Source organism: Natator depressus, chromosome 9, assembly GCF_965152275.1.
Source record: "Natator depressus isolate rNatDep1 chromosome 9, rNatDep2.hap1, whole genome shotgun sequence".
Lineage (NCBI taxonomy): Eukaryota > Metazoa > Chordata > Testudines > Cheloniidae > Natator > Natator depressus.
In genome coordinates, this window is record NC_134242.1 from 11,713,212 (window position 1) to 11,738,764 (window position 25,553).

General features: G+C 44.1%; 1 protein-coding gene and 1 long non-coding RNA gene across 2 annotated transcripts in view; one reads left to right on the forward strand and one right to left on the reverse strand.

Annotated features, from left to right (window-relative positions):
* The window catches only part of ZMAT3 (zinc finger matrin-type 3), a 39,558-nt gene extending 39,369 nt beyond the window's left edge, over nt 1–189 (forward strand). The window contains exon 7 of the mRNA XM_074962905.1: nt 138–189. Coding sequence (XP_074819006.1) covers nt 138–174 — 37 coding nt within the window. The 3' untranslated portion in view covers nt 175–189. The remainder of the gene's footprint in view (nt 1–137) is intronic.
* The window catches only part of LOC141993368 (uncharacterized), a 70,452-nt gene that overhangs the window by 30,600 nt on the left and 14,299 nt on the right, over nt 1–25,553 (reverse strand). The gene's annotated exons all lie outside the window — the stretch shown is intronic.

Genomic DNA, 25,553 nt, shown 5'->3' on the forward strand with positions numbered 1-25,553 from the left:
TACTACACAAAATACTTTTAATCAAAACTCCGTGTTTCTTTGCAACTCTTGGCATTCCTTAATAACATTCTTGACAATATAGCACTCCCTAAATTAACATAAGAACAATGAGACTTTAATGGAAACTCTAATTACAGATGCTGGAATTATTCTACTGCAATTCAAAACCTGTGAACTGGAGAAACTCCTAGCACGGATGGATGGTCATCTAATTTCTATGAAGCTTGCTGTGAAAAGGTGACCCTTGCTTTACATACCAGCTGCAGAGTTCATCCTGCAAGGTGCTGAGTACTTGAGCTGATTGGCAATTTGTTGACAAAACTTTTTTTCCCCACCAGAAAATGCTGATTTATCAAAACTTTTTGTGGGGAAAGTGTTGGTTTCAATGACTTTTTCTACGTAAATGTTTGGAAAAAGGTTTCTAACATGACCTAAACCGTTTGTTTTGGCATCTTTGAAATGAAAAATTCCAGTTTTGCAGTTCAAAACAACGTTTCTTTGAAAAGATTAAGCTAGTTGTTGTAAAAAAAAAAAAAAGTGGTTGAAACTGAAATGAAAGGTTTCATCAAATGAGATGATCCAAACAAAACATTTTCTTTGCAAACATTTTTGAGATTTTGACTTTTCATCCCAAGTTGGGATAGACACATTTTTCGATATCGCTCCAAACTCTCAGGATGCACCTCGTCTTCCATTGACTCCAATGGGTATTGAGCTTGCTCAATATCTTACAAAGAATCAGGCCCTAAATGAGGAGTTTCTCTTGCTCTGTAATCCTTCTACTGGGGAGGGTAACTCTACCCCTGTCCCACTCCCCTTATTTCCCTGACCACTAATGATTGGAATAGACTTGTGCCGTCAGGCTTGGATCCAGGCTTTTTCAAGACTCATGGGTTTTATGGAAAAGAGACTGGCTACTAACAGTGGGCTAGTTTGTGCCCAGCCCCCAGATGGATACAGCCAGGGATCATGCAAAGAGCCTCTCCTCACTGTAGGCCTGATGCAAAGCCCCCTGAAGTCAATCGAAAAACTCCCCTTGATTTCAATGGGGCAGGGATAAGGCACTTTGTGTCCCTAGGGAGCTGCCAAGCAAATTGCTGTCCTCACTGGCAGAGAGGAGGTGGCCCTGTGGCTCCACATGGACTTGAGGACCATGGACTAAAGACATACAGGCACCAGTAAGTATAAAGGCATCCAAAAAGGGACCTATGTCTAAGGCTGCTAACTAGAGAGGGGCCTGAGCTACAAAGCTTGTATCTGAATCTGGATCTTTCACAAAGTTCAAGGACATTCAGATCTGGGTTATTTTGTGCTGGCTGTTAAAAGGCCAGCTGTGAAGTTTGGAACTTGATCCAAATTCCCATTGTTAGTGGCATTCAGATCTGAGCTTTGGATATGACTCATCTCTTCGACTAACACAACAAATGATACTGTTTGCAAGCTTCCTCCTATAGTAGGTCACAGATGAAAGGGACACAGAAACATCATTTGCTCCAGGCGTCCTTCCGTGATCCTGTATCTTTGCAGCCCTAGTGAATGAAGTTATTGTGATTCCGACCCTGCTCTCAGTTCCGTTTGAGATGGTACATAAAGCAGAAATTACCCAGTCTTGGTTCTCTGCCTCCCCCATAGACTGCATCTATTTATTCTAAGGAAAAATGATGAAAGGAAGAAGCAGAAAAACAGTGAGCAGGTGAGATGGTTACTTTATGGTGTGCTAATAGCCAAAAAGTCAATATAATAAAAATGACAACCCTCTTCTTTTGCACACTAGCATTACAGATCTAAGTGTCAATCTCAGTGAGATGGCTGAAAAGCTCATTCAGAGAACTAGGGGACTTGGAGATTTTCCATGTATTTGGTCAATGATTATAGATTCACATGCATAATGCTGAAAATGTTCCCAGGAAATATTTAAAAGGAATCAATGTACTCCATGGCAATAATGACAGAAGGCTTTTTATTATTGTATACAGAGTGATATTGGGCATGCAATATTGATTTTGCAATGGAAAGATGATGCCCTGTTTGCTATATGCTTTTGAGCACTTTCATTTCACTGTAACCTCCCATCACTTTCCTCTTTTATTGAGCCAGTTGGGAAATCGATCTAACATGTTAATGAAAGCAAAACCAAGACACCCAAAAGGCACCTTGTGTCCTTAATTGTATGGGGAAGGCAACAAGCATCTCTGTTATGCTTAGTGCTCAGTTCCAAATATTATTTAAAAAATTCTATTCTCTCCTTGCTTCCAACAAACTATATATCACAATTTGTGAATGCTCTGGAGGAGCATGTTATAACAGGCAATCTAAGGCTTGTTGTACACCTAAACTTTAGGTTGACTTAGCTACATTGCTTTGGGCTGTGAAAAGTTTCATGCTTGTGCAATGTACTTAGGTTGACCTAATCTCCAGTGTAGATGCAGGTGGTCGAGAGAAGAATTCTTCCATCAACCTAGCTACCACCTGTGAAGGTGGTGGATTTACTACAGCAATAGAAAAACCTCTTCCATTGCTGTAGTAGGTGTCCATGCCATGGTGCTATAGCAGCATAGCTGCTGCTGTAGAGTGTGTAGTGTAGACATACCCTTATTCAGCTACCTCCATCTGTTACACCCACTGGGGCAGATGCCCTGCATGCAGAGTAGTCGTTTACACCAGTGCAAGGGGTGAGGGTGCAGCTGCCAAATCAGAGAGACAGCATTTTACACTCACTTTGCCTAGGTATGGATGACCACTTCAAGGCACAGGGCATCAGAGAATCAGGCCTGTTGACATTAGTGGGTTGGTCTCATTGTTTCCTTGTGCTGCCCTGTCTCTGTCTGTATCCTCCTATTGTCTCTTGTGTTATACTTAGATTGTAAACTCTTTGGAGCAGGGACAATCTTTTCGCTCTGTGTTCTTACAGCGCCTATGTGACGGGGTTCGACTCACCGCTGTGGCACCTCCAGCTGGCTGTCCTGGGAATTAGCTTAGTTTGCCAGTGCACCCTCATCTGGTGATGTCTCGCCGCCCTCCCTTCTCCTCCAGGAAGCAAGTTGTCCCAAAGAACACAGTGTCCTCTTCAGGACACAGCCCTCTGGCTGTGTCACACACTGTTCTTTCCCCTTCCAAGGGAACCATAGTCCACTCTCCAGCCACTTCCTCGGTGGCGAGTGAGGGGGACCCAGGCTCGCCCACTACTCCAGGTCCTGGCCCAGGGTCCCTGTAGATGGCAGCCACATGCTGCATCCCCTCTAACTCCACAGTCTACTTCCCTTGGCCACTTTCCCACAGCCCCAGCACCTTCTCCGCCCTTGTCTCAGGGCTCCAGCAAGTCAGCAGTCAGCCGGGAGCTCGCTCCCTTGATCCTGCCTAGCACTGCTCTGTCCAAAGTGCTAGCTGCCCTCCGCCTGCAAAGCAGCCAGTCCTCCTCCCTCCTTGAGCTCCAGGGAATGACTCACTTGCTCTGTCTTGAGGCTCTTCTTATATGGGCCTGTCCAGCCCTGATTGGCTGCTCCTTGCAGCCCCTCTCCGATTGGCTGTCTCCTGCACAGCCTCCCTAGGGTCTTTTCCAATTGGCTGCCTGTTGCGCAGCCTCCCTAGGGTCCAATTAACCCTTTATGGGCTAGTGTGGGGCAGATGCCCCATCACAGTCTAACTCAATAGGGTCCTGGCCCATGCCTTGGGCTCCTAAGTGCTACCACAATATACACAATAAATAATGATAATATATGTTTTAAAAGTAGCACTGGAATACAGTGTAGTAAACCAAAAGTGAATGAGTTTGGACTAAACTTTGCTCTTAATTGTAAACACACATATACATACACGTGTGAACATACACATTACATGTATATATATACATATATATATATATATATATATATATACACACACACACACACACATACACTCAGTTCCATACATGTGTAATCACAAAGATGTCAGTGGCCTGGAGCCTGTGTAACTGAAAGCAGAGTTTGGAACCATAGCAAAACCTACTGTCCTGCAAGATGGAAAAAACGGAGTAAAATAATGCATTACTTTGACTGTTAGCTCTTCTGGGCTGGGACCATCTTTTACTTTGTGTATGTACAGCAGCTAGCCCTATGGGGCCCTGCTCCTGACTGGGGCCCTTAGGTGTTCCTCGAACACAAAACATAAACAGCAGCAGCAGGTGATGGCCAAGGAAAAAGTAATCTTTTTGCTTTGTTAACATGAAGTTTTGGACTAGATTATTTACATTCCTTCAGCCATAGGCACCCAGCAAAGCTCCGGTACATTTGCAAAGGGGGAGTTCATTTTTTTCCAATACATTATTGTTGTTATTTCTTAAGCACGAACAGCATTACTCAGTAGATGAGTTGGAGCCTGATCTATTGCTAAGGCTCTGTGTTTGTCACAGCGGTCACGGAAGACACGGATTCCGTGACTTTCCGTGACCTCCATGACTTCTGCAGCAGCCCATGCAGATGGCCTGGGAGCCACCTGAGCAGCTCGGGCAGCCCCAGGGCCAGTTGCACCAGCCGCTGCTGGGGCAATCTCGGGATCCTCCGGCCCCCCAGCAGCAGGAGTTTGGGTGTGTGTGGGGGGCCTCAGGGCTGGGGGTTGGGGTGCAGGGTGGTGCTTACCTGGGGGGGCTCCCCGGAAAGGCCACAGGAACTCCCCTCCCTCAGCTCCTAGCTCCATGCGCTGCCTCCGCCTGCATGCACTGCTCCCGCAGCTCCCGTTGGTCGCAGTTCCCAGCCAATGGGAGCTGCAGAACCGGGGCTTGGGGCGGAGCAGAGGCAGCACGTGGAGCTAGGAGCTGGAGGTCGCCGCTTCCCAGGACCCAGGTAGGGAGTTTGCTCCAGCCCTGCCATCCCCCCTTGTAGCCAGACAGCCAGCACCCCCCCTCTCAGACCAGCATTGCTGGGAACACGAGGGAGCCAAAACAACAGGGCACTTAACATAAATTCCAGCACAGCCTTTGAAGCTGTGAGAAGCACAGGTGTGCTGCTACAATGTGCCTCTGGGAACATATACAACGATTAGGCTCACAGCAGACAGAGAAGCTGTGACAGACATGGCTCTTAGCCCCTACTAAATAGCGTGATGCACACACCCCAACATCCTAGGTGGGAAAATATTTACCCTAATAAAAGGAATGTCCAGTAGTCGAAACTTATTGTTTCTCTCCCTTGCAAGTGTAAACTACTCTTGCGAGAGCTGGCGTCACCCAGACAGACCAGCCCCAATTTGGCATAAGAAAGGAGAAAGAGAATAAAGGAGTACAGAGGTATAAGTATGGGACCTACAGCACCATGATTTTTGGCACTTTTCACTACCTATCTGCTGGTCAGATAAGTGACAGCCTCCCAAGGCTTCTGCAGCTAAGAGGGTCCCTAAGCCTTGTCCCTTATTCATCTTTCCGCGGAATTGAGTGACCGATCCTGGCTTGGCACCGCTGGAATCGAGAGATGCAAGGAGGGTAAGAAGCACCCACACCTGATCTCCTATCTTTAGTGTACACATATTTTGAAATAGAGCTCTATACTTTGTTTTCTTTCTTTGGGATTGTGGCTTCAGTTTTGTAACTTGTTTGTGTGTGTAACATCTCTACATTTAAATAAGTAGGCACTAGCAATTTTGTAACCACATGATTAGAATCTAGTTTAATAAATTTTGGTAACCATTTGTGCATAAGCCTGACTTGTTTCTCTGGTTTACTGTAAAGCAGCCAACACAATTAAAGAACCTCAGCCGTTTTGGCTATAAAGCCTGGCCATTAGGTGAGAGTACTAAGAGCTAGCGTTGAGTTGTGCCGCCTCCACGGGGCAAACTCTTGGGGCGCCTGTCAGTCAATCCTGACTGCCCACTGCGGAGGAGCTCTGAGCTCTAGCAGTTAAAGTCACGGGTGTTTAGGACCTTGGGGCATCCGTCAGCCTAGCCCGGGCTGCCCGCCGCGAAGGGACAGTGCGTCCTAGCGGTTAAGGTCACGGATGGTATAAAACGGGCATAGCTGGCACCTCACCAAACATCCTTGGCCATCGGCTAACACCCCTGCAACACCCGCAGTGTCCCCTGGGCCACATGCCCCCCGAAAACCCGTGCTCCCCCCGGCTGTCCCCGGTGCTCCCGACCACCCACGTCCCCCCTCCAGGCCATGGCCCCCATCACCCATGGCGCCCCCCGGGCAGCTCCCCCCCCCAAGTTTTAGTCAGGGGTACATGGTAAAAGTCACGGACAGGTCACGGGCCATGAATTTTTGTTTACTGCCCGTGACCAGTCCATGACTTTTACTAAAAATACCCGTGACTAAAACATCGCCTTATCTATCGCCCATGAAAGTCAATACGAGTTTCCCTTAATTAGTATTTAAATGACTCATTCTCTTAACATTATTATCAATTAGGGGTAGAATGGAAACATTCTTGTACTGCTATTCATTTTAATTCCTTGTTGTATTCCTTACTGAGGGTAGGCCCTAGCTGCAGAAGGAATGGGAATCCAAACTTCCCACAACTTTGGGGGTGCCAAGTTTTGGTCTGGGCCCGTCTCAAACGGTATGTCATATTTTTCTGTTGGGTTTGTCTTTTATTTTGACCATGGAGGCCCTTTTAAAAACTGAGCACAACTGTGCGGCACTGGCTAAGCTAAGTGAACCAGCTGCCAGATACAGTTTAGTCACAGTCTCAGTCAAATGAATAACTTGAAAGCATCAGAAATATTGTTTAATCCACAGAAAGCAGGGAGGGACAGTTCAGAGAGCCTTCCTTCTTATTCCTTTAGGGTTCCATTGGCAACAGCTGTAGTGACCTTGGCAAGCCAGTCCCACTTGCCAAGATCTGGATCGGGGCCCAAAAATGAAGATGCGGAGGTTCTAAGGCCAACTGTGGCACATGGGAGTGAATGATAAGTGGCTCAGATGCCACAGCTTAGAAAACTACGAGCTGGCGCATAATAGTGTTGGATTTACTCTTTCACATGTACAGTGCGTCAAGAAATTGACGTACATACAGAGGCGGGGGGGGGGGGGGGGCTAAAGAATTTAACCTGTGCAATGATTGATGTGTCATCATTACTCCATCAAATTATCTGACGTGCAATACACATAAGAGTGCCGTGCAGGTAACTGGTGCTGTGTGTGCTGTGCTGGATTATTGACTATGATTTTGACCTGATATTTGCAGTATTTTAGATTTAAAAAAAAACCAGAATGTACTTTGATGAAGTTAAAGCATTAAAGCCACCATGCTCCCTCCTGACTACACGAGAGGTTTGCTAAAGTTCAGATGATAGGCACATACTGATATTTGCCAGCAAGATGGACTAAAATAAAGCCTTGGCATGGGGGTGCTGTTATAACCCCCTGGTGCCTCAGTGAGGAGGATCATCTAGGAAAGGGTTCTCAGACCTTTTTCATAGAGAGATTGTCTCACGGACACTTCCCCTCCCATTCATGAAAACACAGACTACCTGTTATCTATGATATTCATATGGCAACCATTACCATAGGAGTATCTGAGGGCACCTCACAGTCTTTAAAGTGCATAACCTCACAACACCCCTGTGAGGTAGGGAAGTGCTATTATCCCCAGGGGAAACTGAGGCACAGAGAACAAAGTGACTTGTCTAAGGTCACTCAACCAGGCTGTGGTCGACCAGGGAATTGAACTTAGGTCTCCCATGTCACAGCCCTAACCACTGCATCATCCTTCCTCTCATCTCATTTGCACTTACATAAGATCGCTGTGGCAAGTACCACCATTGCTTACATGGAAAATTATTCAGTATACATTTAGCTTCTTTTAATGTAATTTAGTAGTTAGAGCAAAGATGACAGCCAGAAGTGCATCATCTGCTGTCTCTGCATGGACCATTAGCAAGTGCTCTGGAGACCTGAGTTTGGAACCTCTGGTCTGGTATATTACCATTAAATTTGAAACCTTGGAAATAAAAGTAGATTGGGGAGAGCTGTTCCGACATTTTGGAGGTGATGCTCAACCTCACTTACTAACTGCCAAATACTACGACAAAACCAAGGTTATGATGCTGTCAACGTCAAATCAATGTAAATGTAGAACAAGGGCATTTCCTCGTGCCATAAAAATATTACCTGCTCTATCATGACTTTTCATTAAATATTAGCAATATCTGACATTTGTATGAGGTGATTGCTTTATCCATTAAAAATTCTGGACAGTCCTGTGCAGCAAAAAGCCAGATGGCACTAGCAACCTTCAACCTGTCTTTGCTATTTCTGCACAAATGTGAGCTGAGGTCATTTTGATTTCAACATGCCTTTCATGTTACTATGCAAGACCTGTGGTACTGTACCAGATTTCTCATCCATACCTTGTAGCTGGATTTAATTTATCTAGATGAGCCAGAATGCAGCATTTTTTTCTTAGCTTTTAAGATGATCTTTCACCACACTATTTTTAAAAGCATTAGTATCGTCCTAACTAAAATTGACCTTTTTGGATGTTGAGCTTTACACATCAGCTCTTTTACGGCAGCCACACCGTAGCATACTTCAGAACTTCACCTCAGCATCTGAACTACAGATTTCAATTTATGTTACTCTCACACACCAAAGACTGATTCCCTAATAACTGAGCATTCTTAACTCTCTATTTCTTGAGGTAAAGAATGAAAAAGAGTCTAAAATAAATCCATATATTGTACATAATGACAATTTGCAGTGCAGCAAATACCCTTAATGAACAAATGAAAGTTCTTGTGATAAAAAGTAGACAGGTCCCACTCTTTGGCTGTTAATTCTTATTTCACACTTTTTTATCTGTTGACTTTTTCAATTTTCTGAGCAAAATGAGACAATGAAATCTCTTTGCTTCATGCTCAGAAACAGAAGCAGTCTTACTTAGCACAAAAGAGTTTTGCATCTAACCTTGTGTAATTCATACTGTCTGCCTCTCACAGGTATGGGGGGGAAACAGACACAGAGATTGAATGTGGTTTTCCAGATAATCAAAAGCTAAAATGTGATAAACCAGTTGCATCAGAAAGTGGGGTGGAAAGTATCTGAAGGAGAAGTTGAAATAAGAGGTTCTTTGAAAATAAAATTATGATGTATCTTCTGACAGAAAAGCATATTATAATGTTTTTGAGCTTGGAAAACTGAAAAATAGCTTAATTTAATAGCTTGGTACTTAGAGCCACTGAATGTGAATGAAGATTAATGCTCACTCATGTTGAAAAGAACTTGGTTTGCAGTTACATGTTACAGATATTTTAAATTAGCATATAGAGCATGCACAGTCAATTCATTTCCTCTGGGTTTGCCCACACTAGGAGTTAATTAATTTCCAATTAAATCAAGGTAGTTAACACATTTGTAAAGGCTAGTCTGTACACTTCACTATGTTAATTACATTGAGTTAACTAGGAATCAATTAATTTGAGGTAAAAAGGTCTAGTTTAGACACATCAGAGACACACCAAAGTATAGATACTCAGAAAAGTGACTATGTCTTTACTGAAAACATCTGCTCAATGTGCAGTGACGGTCAAAAAAAGCTAACAGAATGTTAGGAACCATTAGGAAAAGAATAGCTAATAAGACAGAAAACATCATTATGCTGCTAAATAAATCCATGGTACGTCCACAACTTGAATACTGCATGCAGTTCTGGTTGCCCCATCTCCAAAAAGGATATATTAGAATTGGAAAAAGTACAGAGAAGGGCAACAAAATAATTAGGGGTATGGAACAGCTTCCATATGAAGAGAGATTAAGAAGAATCGGACTGTTCATCTTAGAAAAGAGATGACTAAGGGACGATATGATAGAGGTCTATAAAATCATGAACAGTGTGGAGAAAATGAATAGGGAAGTGTTATTTACAGATTTAACACAAGAACCTGGGGTCACCCAGTGAAACTAATAGGCAGCAGGTTTAAAACAAACATAAGGAAATACTCCTTCACACAATGCGTAGTCAACCCGTGGAACCTGTTGCCAGGGGATGTTGTGAAGGCCAAAACTATAACAGCGTTCAAAAAAGAATTAGATAAGTTCATGGAGCATAGGTCTATCAATGGCTGTTAGCCAGGATTATCAGGGATGCAACTCCATGCTCTTGGTGTCCTAAGCCTCTAACTGCCAGAAGCTGGGAGTGGGTGACAGTGGATGGATCACTTGAAATAGCTCCGTTATGTTCATTCCCTCTGAAGCATCTGGCATTGACCCTGTTGGAAGACAGGTTACTGGGCTAGATGGACCATTGTTCTGACTCAGTATGGCTGTTCTTATGGAAAAAAAGAGTGTGGTTTGTACATGGAGGTAACTAACTTCACGAAAATTCCTGGTGGTGACAAGGCACAGGGAGATTTTACCTCTGTATAGACAGATCAAACCTGGGTGGGGGATGTAGGGTTGACCTTGGCCATGTCTACACTAGTGGGAATCCAGCAGCATAGCTACAGCATAACACTGTAGTGTAAGCGCTATCTCCCCACAGAAGGGGGGTTTCCATCGCTGTAAGAACACTACCTGAGTGACAGTAGCTAGGTCAACAGAAGCGTTCTTCTGTTGACCTAGCTGTTGACCTAGCTGTTAAGTTGGCAGCTACAGCATACATAATCTTCTGGAATAGGAGTGGCTGTTCTTAAAGTTATTGGGTCAGATTCTCCCTTACCTTGCACAAAGTGCAGTCATTTCCACCTGTGTAAAATGCTTCGCAGTCAGAACGGTGGAGCTTTGCTTATATGTAAATGACACGCACAAGTACCAGGCCATGGAGAATCAGGCTCATTGTTTGAAAAGATTGTATACATTTGATACCCAGGCTGACGTTTTGCTTCTGTTATGCAAAGTATTTCAACTCCTGCAGAAAGATCACAACCCCACTCTGCATTTGTTCTGTATTGTATGATGGCACATTCAGGTCTTTGAATGGAGCCATGTACCTTTATGGGACCACACCAATGATAATAATGATAATGTTCTGCAGGTCTATTCAGGAGACAGGGCTTGGGGGCCTACTAGGTTCCTGTTATCTTATTGCTGAGAGCTTTAGTGAATAGAACAACAAAGCCACTAGCCTGCAGCTGTCTAGTGATAAGATGTGATCTGGTCAGTTCTTATGTAAGCTAGTAATTGTGGTTGAGCTAGGTCAATACTTGAATGGAAAAGAGGCAGCCATGGAATCTTTTGTTTTCCACTCATATTCTCTCCTTGGTCCCACCGTGGCAGGTGACTCACTCTCTTAAGCTGAATCCCCACTGCATTAGTAGCTTGAGTTTCAGGTGCTCTCAGGCTCCAACCACCCCTTCCCTGATGAGCTAGCTACCTCCAGCTTGAAGTCCTGTTTCCCCTAACCTGACCCCGCACCACACCCCAGAGGTCACACTTGAGCTACGAATGCAGTGAAGACATACCTGTAGATCCTGACGAACATTTCAGATGGCAAGTCACTAGGGGTGGAATGGTACCACCACTGTAGCTGGAGGTGTAATTTCCATCTTGGGTAGATATACATCTGATAGCTTTGATTGAGCTAGTGTGCTAAAACCAGCAATTTGGGCGGCACCTCAGGCTAGCTGGCCTGAGTACAACCTACCCGGAGCCCTAGGTATGTATTCAGGGTGGCTAGCCCGAGCCACCGCCCACACCGCCCTGGCACTGCTATTGGTAGCGCACTCGTTTGATCAAAACTAGTGTGCATATGCCTACTTTAGCTGGAAATTACAGTTCCAGCTGCAGTGTAGACCTTAATATTAGTGCCTAGGCACATTAGTGAGAGATGCCTTAGAAATCTTTGGGGCCTATGTTCTTAACAGAAGTGAAGCACCGAAGTCAGGAAATCTAAGTAGGTACTGTGGGATTATTGAACACTCTGCTTCTTTGGATTTACATTTAAATACTTTTGATCTTCAGTGAATAGGTGTCCTGGGCCAATATTGACATAAGAACACTGAATTCAGAGAAACTGCAGCAGAAGCAAAACATAAAGGCCTGTTCTGCAGACAGAAAGCTGTTAGCTTTTAGGCTTCAACAATGGACCATATTTGAAATTGCTCATGTTTCCTGAGTTTGTGTGTACTGGCATATGGGGGGAGGGGTGGGGTGGGGAGGGCTTTGGGTGGAGTGCAATACATGGTGCTGGCCCTCTCCAGTGCAGCAACCTGGAAGATCTCTGAGGAAAACCAAAGTTATGTCAACTACCTTTGGGAAACAGGTGCAAAAATGGTTTCACCCTGTCTCTGTAAAGATTAATTTCAGTGGTGTGATTTTTTTAAAAGTCTCTACATATCTGTAGAGGTCAGTATGCCTTAAGAAATAGAAACCACTGCCAAACTGAAAAGCCCGTGTACAAACATTTAAAATGGGTCTCTAATCAAGGTCAACAACGAAAATGGGGCTACACTGAAATTAATTAATCACTCGGGGGAGGGGGGAAGGTTTTAATCTGGGTATATATTTTACTAATTTTTGCACTCAGGATTTTGCAATGAACCCAAAAAGCATCTTTGGTTGAAATGTTTTTGGAAATAATTAAATGGACCAAATATTACGCACCTCCATTTGAATGTAGGTCTTTTTTTAATAAAGGAGATAATTTTAGCTCCCTGAACTTGAAAAGACTATTACAGAAGCACAAATGTCATTAATGCCGAGGGGGATAATGCTGGGCATCAAAAGAGAGTGGGAGAGGAAAGGGGCTTGGTTGAACCAGTCCTTCTGCTAAGCAATTTACATTCTGAAATGTGAGGGGAAACAGATGTACTTAAATGTTATTCTGCTTTTAAAATGTGTATCTTTTGGTCCTGCCAACAGACTAGTTTTCCACTTGACTATTCAGGAATTGGCCCCTAAGTCTATCATGAAACTAAAGAAATTAACCAAAGTACGGAAAGAGCACTGCTCCTACCTTGCATTAGTCACTGTCTTGACCTTATGCCCTCCCATATTCACTGCAGTATATATTTCAGCCAGTAAATTCTCTGTGTGCACTGTAGAATTCCAGAGTCAGTGGGGTCCCTGGTAAACAAGAGAAACAAAACTGGAATTCAAGCTGTGAGGAAACCTGTTTGGAGCTGCAGCTGTTTGTTTATTTAAAAGAAAACTCGCCTATTCAAGATGCACTGTGATTCCATATATCTTGACACCATGGGCTTTCACATCCTATTCCCCTTTCTTTGGCTGTCTACCGAGCTTGGCTACCCAGCAAGGATGCAACAGGCTCATTTCTTGCTTTTGCTATTTTAATACCTTCCTTGCCCTTGCTTTGTTCCCCTGCACTTTTATCCACCAAAAATTATAACATCCTCAAATCTTACACCTCTGCTGTTACTCCCTTCTTTGGATCTCCTCACTGAGTTTCCATTGTCTTTTGCATTAAGTTCAAGCTTCTCATCTTCCCCTTCAAGGCACTTCACAACTCTATAGGCACTGGTGACTGAATAGAAGGACATTGTGTTCACATATGGAACCTGCCACCCCTTCTAAATATTACTTGAACCATAACAACAGGAGGGATTGCAGGTGCTCAGCACCACATAGGCCCTTTCAGTCAGGAAAGCATAAGCTTTTCTCATTAAATTATATGGGTTTGGTTTGCCTTTTAGGTATGTGGATCACGATCCACTCCTCGTATTTAATAATGGATTCATCCATTTCTACGTCCATTGCCAATGATGAAGGACACAGGGCTCTAATACAGAAGGATCATCAATGATGTCCAAAAGCTCTGCACTTTGCTTGCAGGCACAATCTAAACCAGTATAAGACTGACTGAGAGTGCTTTGGGTATGTCTTCTGCAAAGTCCGCAGATAGCTTGGAGAGCTGTGGCTGCGTCTCTCCTTGAAACACTTCAATAGCACTGTCCCTATTTGAGTGAGGAAGCACCAAACGACTAATTAGTGATTAATATGACCTCTCTGGCCCAGGAACCTAACTCCCATGGATTTCATATAGGCTTAAATAAGGATGGTCAAACCCTCAGCTGGTGTAAATCAGTGCAGTCCCATTGACTTCTGTGGGGTTGTGACAATTTGTCAGCCAAGGATCTAGCCCTAATATTTTCAAAGTGTTTTGAGACTCTTGGAGGAAAAGTGCAGTGGAAGTGCAGAATGCTATTATATTGGAGCTCAGTCTCCAACACATGCAGTCCTGCCTCTTACATTAGGAATTAGGAACCCCACCTGAGCCGTTACAAAATACATTCTCTGCAGCCACACGAGGTCTCCACTTAACTGTGACAGCTGGTGGGCCTAGCGGGGACTTTGGATGAGCAAGTTCAGCATTTCTTCAAGTCCTACATGCTCCTCCACCCAGCTGGTTTAAGGAGATGCACCAGTGCTTTTTCTAGCACCAGCCCCTGTCTGCAAGACAGGGCTAATGAAGTTCCTCTCTAAGGTCCCTGGGTGAAATGGGTGGAAATGAGATTGGGCTAGTCATTGAAAGGGATCTAAACATTTGTCAGACGCTGCCAGCAGTAGGAGCAAGGGGATGGAGTGCCCAGGTACCCTTAGCGTTTGCTTGTAATAGCCAGCCCCTCAGTTTTCAAACACCCTGGTCTTCATTAAATATTTACTCCTCTCAGTTTGCTGCAGGGTGAATTAGAGTAGATCTGAAAGCGCTTTACTGTATGGGAAGGTGCAGTGTGTGCAATTCCTGAAAGGCAAATTCTCCTCCACCAAAGCAGCCCCACACCCTTCAGGTTGAGTATAAGCTTTCATGAGCTACAGCTCACTCCACTGCATGCATCCGATGAAGTGAGCTATAGCTCACGAAAGCTTATGCTCAAATAAATTTGTTAGTCTCTAAGGTGCCACAAGTACTCCTTTTCTTTTTGCGGATACAGACTAACATGGCTGCTACTCTGAAACCCTTCAGGTTGGGGACCCCCCTGTTGGGGCCAGGGGAGCAGGCCTGGTGTTCTCCTCTAGCCACAAGAGGGAAATCTCCCCAAAATCACATTAGGTTATGTGCACCAAGGAGCATTGTTCCGGGGAGCCACCCATTTAAGCAGAGTGCCGGGGCAGACAGAGGCAGGGGAATCTCTAGCAGCCGGCACACACTTCCATGGAGCAGGGGGACTCAGAGTCAGTGTGGAAGCACAGGGCCTTTGTTCAGAGAGCCTCGAGCTTCAGGCAGATCCCCTGAGATTCAACCATTCTCAGAAAGGCAGTATGGCTCAGGGGCTAGGGCACTTGCTGAATCTGTGCTGGGCTCCGTTGCTGTGTGACCCTGGGCAGGTCACTCTGAGTATCTACATAGCAGCTGGGAAGTGTGATTCCCAGCTTTGGTAGATATACACAGGCTAGCTCTGCTTGAGCTGGCATGCTACAGACAGCAGTGTGCCCACAGCCTGAACACAATGCTACCCAACCCCCTGGGTACGTACTTGGGTGGCCAGCCTGTGCCACTGTGGCTACGCTGCCGATTTTAGGTGATGGCTTGAGCAGAGCTGGGAAATGTCTGTTATGTAGAGGTACCCTCTGGGCCTCTGATTCTCCTCCCACCTACTCTGGCTTGTTTATTTGGATTGTAAGTTCTTTTGGTCTCTTGCTATTTGTTTGTATGTGCCTACTATGATGGGTCTGTGCAGGCCCAATTAACCAATGTGCACTTGGTGCACTTGCACAGAGCCCCCATCTCAGGGGAGCCCTGACCACAGTGGGAACGGCCTCCTCCTCCCCCAGAACCCCAACCCAGGGCCAGGAAGGGGGTCAGATGGGGTGTGGCAGAGGGAGGGCCTGCTTGCATTCTGTAGCGAGGGCCAGTGGGCCGGAGTGGGGAGCCAGGCCAGCCCCACAGGATAGGAGTCATTAAGAGGTGAGCGTAGGGAAGGCTCGCTCTCCAACAACACCCCATCCTGGGGTCTCCCACCCCATAGGAACAGGACTTGATGCTCTCACTACTTTTTACAGAACCTTTAAAAAAAATTCCTTGCCCTTGTGCGCGCGCGCACACACACACACACACACACACGGAGCCACACATTTTACCTTGTAATTAAAGCCTCTTATCACTCCCAGCACCACTTTAAAAATAGTCCTCAATCCTCCACAGACCACAGAGAAGCTATAACCCTGCTTACACAACATTGGATGTCCTGCTTCTGAAACCCAGGTGGAGGGGCCTCACATGAAAAGAGAAAAGAAAAGGAGTCTGAAGAGAAAGGGGTGAGGGTGGGGGAAGGGACTGAGAGTGAGAAAAATGAAAAGGAAAAAAACAAACAAACATAAACATCCCCCCAAAACTCCATCTGGATCCTTTTACCCTTACCTAGCATTTAACTGGCTGTGGGTGGGAAGATACCCACAGCACAAGGGGAAAAGGAAGTGTGGATATAAAGAAGCACAGACAGTCAGTGTGAATGGGGAACAAAAATCTCATTTAGATTCCTAGTAGTAACCCATTTCAAAGAGCTAGAAAAGAGAAAGCAGCATCTCCCATATCCGCAGGAGGAGGAAACCCTTGCATCCGTTAGGAAGAGACAGCTGATATTTTTCAAAAGCTCCTTTCTGGAAGGCCATGAAAGGGAGCAGGAGACCCTGCAACTGACATCCTCAGATACCATTTTTAGCAAGGGGAAAAAAAAAGCTGCTCTGAAAGAGGAAACAAGGCTGGATACAGTCAGAGGACAATCCTTCTGCATTGTATTCCCCCAGTCTCTCTCCCTCCCCGATGGAACCAAGTGTTCTTCTCAGTGCTGGTGTGAACAGTGTCTGCCCATTCACAGTGGCTGATAAGCATCAGCATTCTTTATGCTGGGTAAGAATAATGCTATGGTTAGAAATCCCAGTCCAAGCAGGTGATTAAGGAATAGAGATGGGCATTTATTTCTTCACTGTCCAATTCATTCTGCTTGACAATATAATAAGGGAAAGGTCACCCCAGATTACCGCCTGGCACGGAAGAACCGTGCTTCAGGAAGGAGTGTTTCTCCACCATCAAAACAAAATTCCCCCTCCAGCCGTTTCTGTGTTACACACAGTAAACACCACAGAAATTACATGCACAGCTGTTTCAGGGGCCAATTAGTCATGTGAGCTTTGAAACATCAATATTCCTTCCCTGGTTATCAACACTGTAATTATTGCTTGTCAGGTTTTTATGTTCTTCTTAAAATAAGCATCCAGGTGCTCAAGGTAACCCCTGCAGAACCTAATGGTGCAACAGCACACAGCACTTTCTCACAACAGCCCACGGAGGAGGGAAGGATTGCAATCCCCACTTTGCGAACGGGGAGATAGAGGAGCAGAGGAGTTAAGTGATTTGCCCGGGATCACAGAAGTTATGGGTGTCAAGGCTGGGATTAAAACTCAGCAGTTCTTGACACTCAGTACTGTGCTCAAATTAGTGAGCTTCTTGCCCTCCCTGGTGTATGTCAGACCAAGGGTTATCTGTAGGACTTTATGGGTGTAATGTGTTCCAGTGATGTCTGCCTTCCCTTGATAGATTTCATAGCATTTCAAGTGGAACTGGGTCCAAAGCTTTCATTCAAAATGTGCCCCAGTGCAAAATGGCTTTTGCATCAAAATGGAAACTTCCATGGGAAATGTCCAGTTTTGAGAAAGTTTGTCTTGTTTTTCCATCAAATATTTTCAGGAAAACTTCATTTTTGCCTGACTAGCCATACTTTCTTGAGATTTGGTTGCTGAAAACAAAGAGTTTTTTGGTTTTTTTTGACAAAAACTTGAAATATTTTACAGAAAGGTAACAGTGAAAATGAATTGTTGTTCTGTGTTCTTTCACAATTAAAATCCTTTCCCAATCAGCTGTGAACCTGCATCCATGTCCAGTACTGGCCGACACTTGTTGTATGGAATTGAACATAGTACACTATGTGTTTTTGGTATGGACAGGGGCTACCAGGACTTTACGCAGCTCATTTCTAATAATTTTGCTGGGAGCTGCTTTTGAAGCCAAATCTCTGACAGAGAGAACTTGAACGGGGCACCATCTCCTTCCCCATAGAGTGGCTCATAGGCATCCATAGAGCAGCACTGGGTAATCTTCTCCACTGTGCCCATGTGGCTGAGTTCTGGCTTGTATCTAGGAATGCTGGGGTAGCTAATTCAGTGTTTATACCCATTCGCCAATGATCTTAGAGAGTTTCATCACTTTCCCTTTGGATGCCCTGAGCCAGTGTCCTTCCCTGGGTGTGTGGCTTGTTCATATGTCTTGTGGAGGGAGATCATCTAGCTGGCTCTGACTCCTTCTTACAGCCTTTGGGGTGCCCAGAAAGTGGGACCCCTTCTCCCCAGTTCAGGAGAAGTTCTTTGGGGACAGGTAGCCTACTTGCTGCCCTTCCCCACCTCTCAGTCCGTTCAGTATTAATGGAACCCAAAAGGTTCCACGCAGACCTACTGTTGCTCTTTCACTGTTGGTAACCTCATACTGTGGCCTTCTGCATCCCAGAATAGGAATCACCCTTTCTGCCCCCACCAAGAATCTCCTTTATTTGTATGGTCCCCATTACCGCAGCATTTGAGCATCTCACAAATCTTTATCCCTACAACACCCATCAGAGGCAGGGAAATGCTATTATTCTCAATGTACAAGTGGGAAACAGAAGCACTGAGAAACTAAGTGACTTGCCCAAGGTCACGCAGGAAGTTTGAGGCAGAGCAGGGGATGGAACCTTGGTTTCCCAGTTCTCAGGCTAGCATCCTAACCACAGGACTGTCCTTCCTCTTGGGCACCCTAGCTGGACATATCTGACAAACCTTTTCTGAATCTTGGGTTTCTAATGAAACTTGTCTGGTTTTGTGCTTTGTTGCAAAACTATCATCCGTGGGTTATCCTGGGTTAGTCACCTAGGCTACCAGACCAGATGGTGCTGAGATGATGTTCAGCCATCTACAGATCTGATTTGGAAACCTAAAGGTTAAAATCTCTCTCTCCTTACAAATTCCTGAGCAAACAAGCTCTCCAGGAAACAATTTATGATCTTTAACATGAAGGAAGGAAACAAATGATGTCACAGACGAATTTGGAAGTTCTACAGATGACAGACAAATCTAGACCACGATGTACTGCAGCATCCCCTAAGTTCTTTCCTAGACAGAGAAGTAGAACTGGTTGAAAAATTTCAAAATGTTTTGACAAAGAAATGGGACAGATAGTTCACATATGTTCCCATTTTCCAGCCAGCTGTACGGAGAAGCCAGGTTTGAGGGCTTTCATGGTGCAAAAGCTGGATAGATGTTTAGCTGAAGACAAAACCTGGATAGTTAACAATGTTCCACTAGCATTTATTTCTGTTCCCATTTAAAACAGTCATAGTTTTGCTATGGAGTTAAATAAGGGGTGAGGCAGCTCTTCAGTGTCACCATGACAAGGCAGCATGTTCTGGATGAATCAGTACAGAACTGATTCTGTGAGCCAGGATCTCATGTGTTGTAATGGCATCACCTCTCTACATCTAAGTTTCTTCAGTTGTAAGATGGGGGAAGAATAACAATTACCTTTCACTCAGGAGTGTTGTGAAGTGGTTTTTTACAGTTCTTTAGTGAGGCTTGGTATTATTCAAGAAGCCAACGGTCTTTGACAGTGAGTTAGTATGCTACCTTTTTACCATTAAAGGCCTGGGTTTAAGTTACAAATGGAAATGTATTTGGTAGTCTCTTCAGATTGACTCCATTTATCTACAGTGATTGGCAACCTATGGTGAAGTGAGACCCCAAGCTGCAGCGGGTCAAGACTGAGGTACATTGGCACAGCTATGTCTGGGAAGCTTGTCCAGCTCCCACCCAGCAGTGGTTCTGTCTCCACCCATTTATTAGGGCTTTGCATTCATGAGCACTAAATTCACCCATGATGGTTTGTTAAATTAATGAACACAGAAGCTGATGCAGAGTTCCTGCATGCTCATTTGCTATAAGGGACAAATTTTAGCTCCTTGCTCTCCTCTTTCCTTCTCAGTGACCTTAGTAGGTTCACATTTTACACCTCAATCAGCTTCCCTGTTTGCTATGCAGCTTTTCGTTTGGAAACCAAAAATGATACAACATACTGCAGTTAATGCTAATGACGTGCGATCTTGTTTTTCTCATTACTCTCTATTGCTGCTTAATGACCTAAACATCTTGAGCACTTTTGATAAGTTAGCTGAGGTGTATTGATTTAATTTCTCGAGTTTCTTTTGTGAAGGGCTCTTACTGATGAGCATTGACGCAAGTAATTTGCAGCTTTCGGTGCCTGCGATGCGCTGCAGCAGAACGGGGAACAAGATAAAGAACATTTCACCTGGAAGAAGTTCTGCTTCATGAACACTGCTGAGATTTCTTAATAGCTCGGTAGTGCCCATTGCTTTAGCATCTGGGATAAATGTCAATATAAAGCGATGCAGAAAGATGACGGAGTGCTTTGGATTAGCCAAAGGAATACCTGTAAAGATGAACTTTGCACCACACTGTCAGAGCTAACAAACTCTGGCTCAGATGGGCCCCCTGAGGAAGCAGGTTCCACAGTTAGGGACCCTGCAGCAGGAACGCTCTGCTTCCAGCCTCATAACAACACTGCATGAGATTTTGTATCTCTCCTTTCCAATAAGTAGTATCTTTCGAGGGTTTGATCTAGATGTAAATGAGCTAAAAAGTGCATCAAAACTAAATCTTTCCCTTTTACTCTCTCTGCCTTTGCACTTAGGGTTGCCAACCCACCAGGATTATCCTGGAGTCTCCAGGAATTAAAGATTAATCTTTAATTGAAGATTATGTCATGAGATGAAACCTCCAGGAACACGTCCAACCAAGCTTGGCAACCCTATTTTGCACTCTGAAATTTTTAAAATTATTGCCTCCCCCCCCCGCCCCAGGATATTCACTGCTCACCTCCTTGTCTCAGGCTTTGAGTCTGAAGACATTGGAAGAGCAGCTTCTGCCTGGGACTATGTAGGAACAGGATTTTATAACTGTACTATAAGAATAGAGGTACTAACGTGTGTCTTGATTCCATTTTACCCGCCACCCTTTTTGAATAGCAGCCACCCTTTTTGAATAGGACCCTCTGGGACATTGGTAGGAATGCATCTGACAGACTGCCAGTGTCTGTACTGATGTTAAGGCAGGGACAGACCAGAACAATCCTTATGACTGATTATGGTCACCCTTTTGTTTTAGGATAAGTTATAATGTCTACTATGGTTTCCTATATGTATTACAAATTAGGCACTCTAGTAAAATATACATTTCTTTGTTTTAAGGTTTAGTAAGTAAAAGACAGGATGTTGTATTGCGTCTATGTTAAGGAGATTCAAAATAAACTGACACTTTGTATTCTCAAAGGTCTCTGTAAAAAGACTGTTTGTGTGAATGAAGAATGTATGCATCAGGAAAAGACAAGGTGTGAAGGCAATTGTTATAGCCAGATGGTCAAGGAAAAAGGAGTAAAGAGACTTAACGACACCAGAAAATCATCAACGCACATCCATAATGAAGGAAGGGCAAATTGACGACCCTGAGGTGAAGGCTGGCACCCCTAAAGACAGAACAATTGATTAAATCAGAACCAGGACAGGATAACCCTCTCGGAGGTGTATTGGACTGTTTACATCAAAAGATACACCAATTAAGAAGTAACCAGTCACAACCTGACACAGCAAAATCCATAGTCTTCAACGGAGAAAAAAGAAAAGGAGGACTTGTGGCACCTTAGAGACTAACCAATAGGGTGCTTGGCCATGGGACTTTGGGTTCGTTTTGCCACACTCCAGGAGCATCGGATCGCGACCGACAGAGCCCTGCTCCCCTCTGCGACCAATCTGGCTGGTCACTATATTGATCCAGACTCTGGACTGGTAACTATAAACATCAACTGGCAGGACTGTGTGCATGGTGTGCGTGTGAGATTGAAAAGCATATGCTAACTGTTGTATTCTCCATAAATGTGGCATGCTGCCTTCTTCCCTATAAAGATCCCGTGTGCTTGTTATAAGTATAACAACTAGGTTGGCATAACTTTTATCTGATCGGCTGGGTGGAGGCTCCCTTAGTTGTGCCTCAATTGCAGTAACGTGCTGGATACCCTTGCGCTGAGTCCAGACACCTGCTGGAGAATGCTGCTAATGACTGGGATTGGTTAATTCCAGTGTAATATCTAGTTGCTGGTTAGCAGATGCAGCAGCCCTAACAACTCAACCATTTTTTGAAACTGTTTCTCTCATACTGAAGTGTCCATGAAACAGTCATGACCAAATCTGCAAAGTGGCTTTGGCCCAGCCTCTATTTGGCTTTAATATTCAGCCATGCTATTTTGGTCTTCCCCCCAAAAGACAGATTTTTGTTTATGTGGCAATAACATATCTGTGAGACCAAATGGGTACTTAGAGAGCTCACTACCTAAGCTGAGCACTGAAATACCATTTGCGCACTGCAGTTCACATTCTGGGACACTCATAAAACATGACTGCCCAAAGTTGCATAGGCAAGTTGGCACATACTTTTGAAGTCACACATTTAGAGGCTGCTTTTGGAAATTAGCCCCTGTACAAGTGATTTGTGTCTCCTTCTTTGGTCAGGTGTGGTCACTGCCTCACGGGTTTCCCCTTTTCTGTATAGGTTAATTTAGCCCTCTGGCCAAAACAAGTCAACTCTTGCTCTTCCAGGGAAACAAAAATCCAGTGTCATTCACCAAAACCCTCAGTCCAGAGCTCACAAGCAGTCCTTTACCCCCTAGACTTCAACTCCTGTTGAGACCCACAAGCAACTCTAGGTCTCCCCCTCAATCTCTGACTTTCAAGCCCAAAACATCACCTTTGGGTACTTCCTATATGTCTCGTTCCAGACTCTTCTAAACCCCATTCTGGGCCCTTTGCTTGGATTAACCTTATTCCCTTCAAGCTTCCCACTGTTTCTGAGGAAAGGCTGCTCTTAATATTCCCCCAGCAACCTTCCCAGAATGCTTTGCTTTGTCTGTAAATTCAAGGGTCCCTCCAAGTTGCAACTCCTACATCCCATTATTCTGAGGAGAAACCAGTAACAGTAATGTGCTATACCCGGATGAACTCTTACAGGGCCAGTACATTCTTAGAGCCCTTAAATGTTGCATCAAAAGCCAATTTAAAAAACAGCTACAGGCATTTCTTAAACCTTGATTTGAAGATTTCACATGAAAATATTAAATGATCCTGCTCCACAGGACAAGTCCATGCTCTGGACAGGGTGAGCAGGTATCCCCTAATGCCTACATATTATGCTACAGAATTAAAAAAAATATTATTTAAAAGAATGAAGTCTCTAGCCCTTATTGGTGCACAGATAACTTTAAAGAAAGTGAACCAAATGTAAATCAATGCAGTGACAGCTGTCTGCATCTGCAGGGAGACCAAAACTGTCGCTCTGAGCAGAACTGGTTGAAACTCAGAATTTCTGTTCTGTGGGAAATTCTGACATTTTGAAATTTACCACCAAATGAAATTTCATTTCAGGTCAATCGAAACTCTGTTTCCAGTATACTGAAATGTTTCATTCCGATTTTTACAATTTACACATTTTATCACACACATTTCAAAATGAATAATTTCAAAACAAGAAATTGAAATGGTCCCATCTGATTCAAAAGGTCAAAACAAAACATTACCCTTATCAAAACACTTTTTTTCCCATTTGTTTTTCAAAATGAAATTTCCTCAAAATTGACACATCCTTGTGGAAAATTTTGATTTTGATGCTGTGGCATTTTCTGATGGAGTAACATTCCCTTGAAAAACTTTTTGACCAGCTCTAGCTCTGAGAGACACGTAAAATGCTCTCATTCATTTTAAGGAGTGGGCGAACTCTGAAGCTTAATAATGATCTCACGTACGCTAACATTGCGAACAACTGACCTGCCGCTCAAAGGACATATGAAAAAAGGAGGGGCATCAAAGTTGTAAAGATCTGCTCAATCCCAGTTTGGTATCATGAGCAGGAGGAGCTTGGGACAGTACCACCATTTGCCCCACCGCAGACAAGTCCTGGCCCCTAAACGAGTCTCAGTTATGTAGTATTATAAAACTAATTCCCTGGGCCTGAACAACCTTTAAAATGCAATAATAAAACATAAACAGAAAACCATTTCCTCTTCCAGTGCCAAAGCACTGCTCAGAAATACTAGATGGGTTTAAAGTTTTTTTTTCTGCAGTCAGGCATGCAGTATATCTGTAGTTATAAATATTCAGGGATTTTATTTAATCCAGTATAACAGCACTCCAGTACTGCACTGGCACAAGTCTACTCTTGTTAATAGCATTAACCTGAAAGTTCCCTTCTGTTTGACTTCACTAAGAGAGCAGCATAGCAGTCAATTATCTCTGAAGGCACAGGTGTGACTGAAGCTTAGGTCATTAATAAAATGAGTTGGCTGATCAACTATGGACCGTTATCCTAATCAGAAATCCAAAATCCAACCTGGCAGAGCTAGCGCCCTTAGCTGCCTGCATGTGCTTTGGAGGCACCCTAGGATAGCAGGGATACTACCAGGCAGGGTTATTGTTGGAGCTTGTTAAGTATTGGGAAGGGTGGAGGCAAACTCATTTGAGCAAATCAAACACAGGGGGTTGATATAAAATTTACCTTGGAAATCAGAAGCGCTCCTTTGTGGGAACTGTACTGCTCCCCTTGGAATTAATTTTCTATTTCACACTGATGGGGAGTCATAAAATATTTAAGTACTTGAATACCAATCAACCATATAATTGCTGATCTGACTATAAGTGGCCAATCCTCAGCCAATGTAAATCAGTGTCACTCCATGGAAGTCAGACTCCATCTGAAAATTTGACTTGATCTGGGATGCTGTTGGATTCTCAATTCCACTTAGTGGAGAATGTGGAAAAAAGGAGCAGGGAAGAGACCAGGGACAAAATCCAACGGCAAAAAAGTCAAATGAAAAATGGAGCAGAGAGAAAGCTATAAATGAAAAAATAACACACCTTTTAGAGTCCTGAATGCTGGACTCTTGATGCCTGATGCTGGCATCACTGATATCACTACATTACAAATTCTGCCACGTTATAGAGTAGGTTAATTCTCTGTAGTGCAATGACTTGTGCCAGCCCAGGCTTGGGCAATTCGTTCTATCCCAAATTTAAGACTTACTTCCCTTTAGCTAGAGAAGCCTGGTTACAAAAGCCAGGACTTCAATTATATACATGCCAAAAACAAAGTTCATGAAATGGAAATAGTTTCATGAACCCCATCAATAGGGACTGATCCTACAAGGTGCTTAGAGCCTCCTGGGAGTTGTTGAGCACTCTCACCCCCACTGTAATTATTAATCACTATTTCTAGTCATGGATCTAGACCCTGTTGTGCTAGGTGCTGTACAAACACACAACAACAAGAGAGTCCCAGACCCAAAAAACAGACACTCTAAGTTGTATGTTCATTTCCCATAAACTACTCAGCACCTTACTGGATCAAGACCTGAGTTTGAGAGGTTTGCAAAAATCCAGAATTCTGAGACTTATTTCTAGTAAGAACAGTTTGCAGAGGGTGTACCCTTCATAGATTTCATAGATTCCAAGGCCAGAAGTGACCATTGTCACCATCTATTCTGACCTCCTGAATAATGCAGGCCATAACTTCCACAAAATAATTCCTAGAACTTATATCTTTTAGAAAA